The sequence below is a fragment of the Phascolarctos cinereus genome, unplaced genomic scaffold, assembly GCF_003287225.1.
Source record: "Phascolarctos cinereus isolate Bilbo 61053 unplaced genomic scaffold, phaCin_HiC Scaffold_3;HRSCAF=262, whole genome shotgun sequence".
Lineage (NCBI taxonomy): Eukaryota > Metazoa > Chordata > Mammalia > Diprotodontia > Phascolarctidae > Phascolarctos > Phascolarctos cinereus.
In genome coordinates, this window is record NW_027555736.1 from 151,734,871 (window position 1) to 151,743,597 (window position 8,727).

Below are 8,727 nucleotides of genomic sequence, written 5' to 3' on the forward strand. Positions count from 1 at the left end.
AAATTGTTTACCATCTGAGGGAAGGAGATAAAGAGAAAAAATCTGAAATTCAAATATTTTTTAAATGAAGATTAAAATTTGTCTTTACAGGTTACTGGAAAAAAAGAAAATTTTAATAGAATTTTTTTTTAATTATGTCATTTATCAAGTTTCTCCCACATCAAACCAATACCATCTTCCTTGGATGATTCATACAAAGCACAACAAACTGATCTAAGGACTGAACAAAAAATCTAAATTTATAATTAACAATAATTTCTAATAAAAACATGCAGATATTGGTTCAGACATTGCCATCATTTTTCCTTCTGTCTATTCCCTTTCCACACTAAAAAAATATGGTACTTTAGGATTTAAAATGCTACAATAGCTTCATATAGCTGGCATTTACTCATTAAACACGCACGCACGCACAACCACACACACACACACACACACACACACACACACAGAGTAATTTAGTAGTTAACTCTTTAAGTCAAATTTAACAAATTTTTTTCTAGTGATTTACATTTTGCCCAGTGTTACTTCTTATCAAACTACTTCTAATTACTCTGCTTTTTAAATTTAATTATACTACAGCACTATAATGTGATTTTTTTTATTACAAAAATGTCATCAATATGTCTTTCAGGACAAATCTATTCAGATGGACCTAAGGATTAACTTTTTGACCAACCAAAAAAGGTCCTATCTCTCTCTTCTTTTAGAAGATAATGAAAAAAAAAAAAGAGATACTACAAGGGGCCTAGCAGCATCAATGTAATCTCACGGGCAGCTAGGTGGCACAGTGGATAGAGCACCAGCCCTAGATTCAGGAGGATCTGAGTTCAAATACAGCCTCAGACACATAATAACACTTATTAGCTGTGTGCCCCTGGGCAAGTCACTTAATCCCATTGCCTAGCCAAAAAAAAAAAAAAAGAAGAAAATGGCTTTTGACATTTACCTGCCTAAAGGAAAGGGAATAGTCATTTTCTCATTTAAGATCCATGAATCTATAAAATAATATAACCTAATCCATTCTTCATCATGATGCTTGCTTGACTAATGTAATCACATTTCTGTTCTTCAACTCTGCATCACTTGAGTTTATGCCAACTGAAAATAAGATTATTCAAATTTTAAAATATTCAAGAAGGAAGGGAGGGGTCAGGGTCAGGTCTATTTCCAGAATGAGATAATCAATCTGCCTTACCATTTAAACCAATTCAGACTCAGTGCCACTGTTTCTCTATACTTAAGCCTGGAAATGGTATGAAAACTATTCACAACCCACATAAAAGAGCTGTAAATGCTGTGTGATCCCCAGATGTGTTATCTAATTAATTGTGCATTATAAGTATACAGCATATAAGTATACAGCACGTTGCTGCTTTTCTTTTCATTTTATATAGATTCACATACTACAAAAGTCAATTTAACCTCTCACCTAGGCCAAGTTAATACAGACAATAGTTACAAAATATAACAATAAAGATTACCAATCTAAGTGCCATGAAATTCAAAGGTTTACATCTTGCATAACCTGTAGCAAAGCAGTAAAAGTTGACATAAAGGACGTATGAAACAGATGCAAAGCCCAAAGGTTATAGTTCTTAAGCAATAGTACTTAAGTCTAAATTCCTGCCCCACCTGAAACCCAATATTAGAGTTAGTAGGGAAAAAGATGAGGGGTCCAGACCTATGACAGCATTCATGTAGAGAACTTCACTCCTGATGAGGAAAACTCCTTCTGAAATGAGTTTCTCTTCCTCATTTTCCCATATTCCCACAGTTCCCTTCAAGACTCAATTCAAATGCAATCTCCTTTAAGAGGCCTTTCCTGCTTGTCCTCCCCAATAATTTTGTACTATTTATTTTGTATATATTCTGCCTTTAGCCTTCACTTATCTAGAAATAAGCTGTATCCCTCCAGTTGAAAAAAAGCTCTTTAAGCTTTACGAGACTTAAAAGAACTGCCCCACTCTTGTATTTGTCTCTCTTGCACCTCGTACAGCATCTGGCACATAGAAGTCACTTAATATATGCTTGTTCAGTTACTTACAGGAGAGTTGCTGGGGCACAGAGAATTTCTTTTGCCAGTAAATATTAAGGATGAGTCTTAAATAAGTAAATCTTCCTGACTCTTTTATCTGCTCAGGCAGACTGCGTCTACATTAGATATAACCTGACAAAATTATAAACTGAGTCAATAAAGATTAATAAAATACAATCATGCTGGCAACTGAAGTCACAATAAATCCTGCCAACCAATCAAGATGAAAACTTTGCCTCCTAATGAAGCTATTCTCCCTTCATTAACTATAGACTAAATCTTTAACAGGAATCAATAAACATATTGAAGAAAATTGTTCAACTCAAACTCCCCAGGCAATCTATGTGAGTTCAAATACTGTAGCTTTTAAACACCATAAAGTTTGTCTATAGCTTTTCGTTCTCGTTCTCTCTCTCTCTCTCTCTCTCTCTCTCTCTCTCTCTCTCTCTCTCTCTCTCTCTCTCTCTCTTTTGGTTAGGCAATAGGGTTAAGTGACTTGCCCAGGGTCACACAGCTATTAAGTGTTATGTGTCTGAGGTTGGATTTGAACTCAGGTCCTCCTGAATCCAGGGCTGGTCTCTATCCACTGCACCACCTAGCTGCCCCATTATAGCTTTTCTTTCTTTATCGCAGAGGCAAATACTGAGGAATACCTAAAACATAAAATTCTGATTTTTAAAAATAATATTTTAAATATGATATTCAAGATATGCAATCCTCAATCACTCTTTGCTCATTACTTAGGCTCACCTTCAGAAGACAACTGCCAAAGAAATTCACCGTAAAATACTCTAATTCAAAACACATTAGTCCATGGCAATGCAGCAGTTGAAGTTCTGACAGTAAAAAAACAGAGCTCCTACTCTTGTACTTTTGTTAAGTAACCCAGGATCTACAATGAAAGAAGATCCTAGAGAAATAATGCAGACTAAAGTTTTAATTAACATGTAGTTTTGATTTAAAGTTTACACATTTAATTAATGTAAGTAAACAGTACTTCATTAGATTTCAAAAGTTGAAACTAAACATAACAATTGTGGTTTTAATTATTTAAGACATTACATAAAAGTCATAGTTATGATAAAAATCAATTTTTTCAAATGTATACAAATTACCTCTCTGTGGAAGGAACACAATCCACTTTTCAAAAATAAAATAAAACAAAATATGTATATTTGTGTCTGTGTGTGTATACATAAATATATAGATGTATAGCTATATCTATTATACATATTGCCTTGTGTTCTAAATGATTCAAATCTCTGCTAAATGTTAAAATTATTTTCCCCCAAGGTAACTAAGAATGCCACATCAAGCAGCTTTGAATTCCTATTTGGAAAGCAGATGCCAGCAATTTTTCTAGGTGCCAAAATATTAGCAAGATTCTGCATGATATAGTAATAACTGGTTCATGGAGCACAGTGTTTGACCTCCAAAAGAAGCTGTGGTACAACTAAGTGTACCATTTACTTAGCCATGCAATAGCAGCTTTCAGAAAGAAAGAAAAGGAAATACCTGAAGCAAGACCACCTAAAGCAAGAGACTGGATTACTGTTATATTTAATGCAAAACTTTAATAATCTGAGATTTTGGTGGTGTGAAACTTTTTCCCACCAACACACATCACAACCTCTCAACAACTTTTCAAAAGCTACTATGGTCAATATATTCATCTGCTTGCAACCAATCTGATGATAAGCTTTCCAAACCTGAGCTAAGCTTGAAATACTTTATTATGAAGTATTTTACAGCTTGATGGGAAACAGATTTAAACAAATCTTAGAATCCCCAATTTCACTCTGCTCATATACCTTCATGATGCTTTTCCCAATTCCCCCAAGCTACTAGTGCCTTGCCCCCTAAAAATTACATTGTTATTTATCGTGTATGTAAAAATATGTGTTAAATAAATATGCAGCTAGGTGGCAAAGTGGATAGAGTTTGGGGCTTAGAGTCAGAAAGATTCATCTTCCTGAGTGCAAATCTGGCCTCAGACACTTAATAGCTCTGTGACCCTGGGCAAGTCACTTAACCCCATTTGCCACAGTTTCCTCAACTATAAATAAATGAGCTGTGGAAGGACGTGACAAACCACTTCTACACACATACACACACTAACATATATACATGTTGTCTCCCCTCATTAAATGTAAGCATCTTGAGACCAGTGACTGAGGGACTATCTCATTTTTGTCCTATTCTGAGAAGCTAGGACAGTGCCTGTGACAAAGTAGGGATTTAATAAATGCTTAGTATTTAATTGATTGCTCTTACATAATATTCTCTTTGAATTCCAAATTGGTGACAGAACAACATACAAATACCAGTAAGACAGATGCAATAAATATAAAAGAATGTATATCTCAATTATGGAGGGCAATTCTTTAATCCTTCATTCCTTTCCAGGCTCCACCATGCCAAAGAAGCCTTCTCAGCCTGCAAGTTCACTCCACCCCTGAATCTCTCACCCTAGAACTACTCTCCATGTCTGCAGCCCCTTCTTCTGATTGGCTGATTCCTCCCAGGCCCTCCATTTTAATGAAAAATGCCCAGGCCAGCCATATCTGTTCAAAGATTTTCTTTAAAAAAGCATTACATGTAATTTAAAAAAGCTGAAGATACCTAAATGTCCAACAATAAAGGAATTCTCAAACAAACTGTGGTATATTAATACGTAAGCAAGTCCAGCATGGAGTACCAGGTCCAGCACGTATTGGCAGTAATGTGGGTGGTATAATGACTTGTTTACAATACAATACTATATGGTTACATGATACAATATTATGTCATCAAAATTTCAATGCAGGAAAAAACCCACAAATTTACAATAAATTATTAAATTTAAGATGCATTTTTTTATTTTATATTTTTTGAAATAATGCAATTTTTTTTTTTGAAAAACCATTAAAGGGTTAAAGAAAATAGACTTCCAGGAGGGCACTGAGTATTTTTTATAAAGGGGGCTATAGGCCAAATAAGTTTGGGAACATCTGGTCTAACACTACATTTCCACATATATTCAAACTAATGAGTATACAACAACCACAATACTTCTTTTAAATGTAATCTTTCAAAATTTCTCAAGCCAAATGAACAAGCTAATTTTTGTTATTATTGTGCTTTAAGAAATGACAAAAGGGATGGCTTCAGAGGAACCAAAGAAGGCTTGAATGAACTGATACAAAGTGAAGTAAGCAAAACTAGGAGAACAGTGATCATCGTAATTATAATGAAATTGATCATGTGTCAAGAATTTGGGGTTTTTAAACCAAAAAAAGGGAAATGTCTCCTTTTTGTGAATTTTCTAAAAATCAAATTAACCAATTATATAATTAATCATCACTCCCATATAATTTTAAACCTTTTGGAATTTTTTACTTTAACTCAGGCATTTCTTAATACATTTAGGGAATTTTTCTTCACCTTTAATTCCTTCATTTTGAGAGACTTAAAAGTACAGTTAAGTTTCAGAAAATTGTCCCTGAGCTTGCAAGTTTGTAAAATGCAAAACATCAACTGATAATTTTTTAAAATCCCAAACATCTCATGGGCTTTTGGAGGGATTAGTATGAAATTATGCAGAGTGTTTTATCATGTTTGTGTAAACTTCTTGTGATGAACTCTCTGGTCTAAGTAATCTGGAATCTAATGAAGTAAGATGTTTATAGAAGAATAACATTATGACTTTCTCTGATACTAGTAACATTTTCCCAGTTCTTAAGAACAATAACATAGATAGGCAGACTCCCCATTCAGAAAGATGGAATTTAAGTCCCAACAAAGGTATTCAGGCTGTATGACCCTAAGCAAGGTACTAAAAGTCTCAGTGGCCCATGAGGGAGGGAAAGAAGGAGGGGAAGAAAGGAATTAAGGAAGAGAAGGACAGAGGACAGGAGAAAAGAAGAGAAGAGAGGGCAGGCGATGGGGAGGGGAGGGAAGGAGAGGGGAAGAGAGGAGATAATTTCTCACTAGTTTAACAATTTTTTTCTTTCTTTTTTGTTTCAAACCTGTGATTTCATTGGGTAGAGAGAGGTCCTAGTGAGAGAATTCCCTCTACCAATGAAGATCCACAACTGTTCAGTAATTTAGTCTTACACAGTTGCCTGGTAGAGGCTGGATTTACCCAGGTATGACTTGAACCTAGGTCAATACTGCCTCTCACAAAATTCTTTTTTAATCATTCAATCAACAAACACTTATTAGCTGCCAACTCAGTTCAAGGTATTGTCCTTGGTTACAATACAAAGGGACATGAATACCAATATGAAAAACTGCCAGCCCTAAAGGTGCTTCCATTTTACTGAGGAAAACAGCATGTTTACATAATTTAATACAAAATAAGTATAAGGAAAAGGGGTTTGGGGGGGCGGGAGGGGAACAAAGGAGGTCTTAACATAAGGCTATCAGGAAAAAGCAAGAGATTCTGTTTAAACTGAGGCAGAGGTGAAAAGGAATTCATTCTAGATACAGGGTACTGCTGGGGGGTGCTAAGGCAGAGAGGGGGAGAGATGGTCTTGTAATGAGGTGCAGTAAATAGGCCAGTTTGACTGAAGTTTAACAGTACTTGAAAGGTTGGTATATCTGAGTCTGGAAGGGCAAGCTGGAGCCAAATTTCAAAGGCCATAAGGGGCATGTCTCCTCAAATGTTCATACTATTCAAAATCAGCATATCTTTTAAAAAATCTGGGGTACAGACCCTGGTCCTCACACAACTTTCATTTATAAGTTAACTGATCCTAGGGGGGGGAAATTTTATTAAGCGCAACAAAAATGTAAAATGAAGAGAAAATGGCATTTTAAGGTTTGCAAAATCATTTTTACATAAAATTTCTCATTTGATCCTTTCAACAACCTGTAAATCGGGTGCTGTTCTTACCCTCATTGTACAGAAGAGGAAACTAAATGGGTAAGTATCTAAGGCAGGATTTTGAGGTCAGATCTTCCTAACTTCAAGTCCAGCACTCTATCCACCCTATCAGGAATTATATAGTGACTTGAATAATCCCTAGAAGTTTTGGGAGGCGATCGATTTTTCAGTAAGATGGGGAAGATCCTGTTTTGAGCATTCTAGGAAAATAAGAAATGAGACTAGTCTCGAGATTCTATCTTCTACAGGTTTCTGGTTGAACAAGACCTTGTTCTTTTTTTTTTTTTTGCATCGTGGGGTTTAGATCACATTTCCATTACCTTAAATTGTCAAAATTATCAAGTCTCAGGAAGTTCCCTAACGATACCCAGGAGTTCCCTTTGAGCTTCTGTGTCGAGTCTCCGTACTGTCTACACATTACAGTGAAGTATCGAGGATTTCGCCACGGCATAAACTTTCCAGGAGCCTGCCCAAGCCCACGGTGTCTCCCCCGACCTCCCAACACCATCCCAGCTTCCGTTTCCATCCTCTGCACTGTATGTACTCTGCCTCCGGCAAAGCTGGAAAGCCAAACTCCGACTTTGCAAATCTCACGCGCAATGAGCGCAACGTTGCGCCCCCGAGCCCGGCCGCCCCCTCCTCCCTGCAGGGGTCCCTCCGGACATCATCCCCGCAACGTGGCCCAGACCCTCGAGCGGCTTCAATAAAGGGGGGCGCCGGGCGAGGGCCGGGGGTGGGCGGCCCTTCCGCGCCTAGCCCGAGGGCGACACCCCCACCCGACCCGCCCCAGCTGCACTTTCTCCGGGAGTCTCGCTCGCCCCGTCTGGCCCCCGGCTTTCGTTCCGTCAGTCGCCAAGAACCAGTCTCTCCGGCCCCCGGCCTTCGTCTCCTCCGTCCCCCGGGGCCAGAGTCTCGCTCGTCCCGTCAGTCCCCCAGGGTCGGAGTCTCGCTCGCCCCGTCCGGCCCCGGGCTTTCGTCCCGTCGGTCCCCCAGGGACGGACCCTCGCCCCTGGAGGGTCCCCGGAAGAGGCCGGGGGAGGGAGATCGGAGGGTTCAGAAGCAAACTGGCCCCGGGGATGGGAGCGAAGGGAGAGCAGAGCGTAAGCCGGGGCCCCCGAGGCTGGGACGCCGGCGGTGCGGGCGCCACTTACCGAGCAGGCTGCCCCGCTGGCAGGGGCTGGGGCGGGCCCCTCTTGCCTCTTGAGGCGAGACTTGAGGCTCTTCATGGTCTCCAGCGCTCGGCCCGGCTGGCGCGAGGGCGCAGAGGCTCCCGGACTGCGGGAAACCGGAACGCTCCTTCCCCGCCCCACCTGCCACCTGGGGAGGGGGAGGGGCGGCCGGGGAGGACCCCGCCACGGGGAGCCGCCTCGGGGGTTCCCGCCCCATCTCCCAGCCAATCCTCCGGCGGCCCTGGAGAGGGAGGGGAGCCGGCCCGGACCAATAGGGATTCGTGAAAGGGGAGGGACTTCCCCTTTAAATTTCTTCTCCGCCCCCATCCCCTTCTTTTCCGAAGAAAGTTTGTTGGGATGCTAACCTGCCGAGATTTCCAGGGAAGGGGCTGAAGAGGTGGGGGCTGAGTGCGTTGGAGGCGGCTTTGGGACCCCAGGAGCGTGCTGCGGGGTCCCAATACTCTGGCCAAGGCTTCCTACTGGGGCTGTGACTACCCACATGAGCTTTCCCATATAAGCTGGGTTAGGTTCAAGTCAATTCAGTAAACATGTATTAAGGGCCTACTACGTGCTACACACTGCGCTAAGCTCTGAGGATACAAAAAGAGGCAAAAGACAGCCCCTACCTCAAAGGTTATTAACAAAGCAACATT

General features: G+C 40.3%; 1 protein-coding gene across 1 annotated transcript in view; it reads right to left on the minus strand.

Annotated features, from left to right (window-relative positions):
- UACA (uveal autoantigen with coiled-coil domains and ankyrin repeats) overlaps window positions 1–8,266 on the minus strand; it is a 109,446-nt gene extending 101,180 nt beyond the window's left edge. Inside the window, 1 exon segment of the mRNA XM_020982095.2 lies at window positions 8,057–8,266. Within this exon segment, the coding sequence (XP_020837754.1) occupies window positions 8,057–8,131 (75 nt within the window). The 5' untranslated portion in view covers window positions 8,132–8,266.
- Window positions 8,267–8,727: the final 461 nt, after the last annotated feature.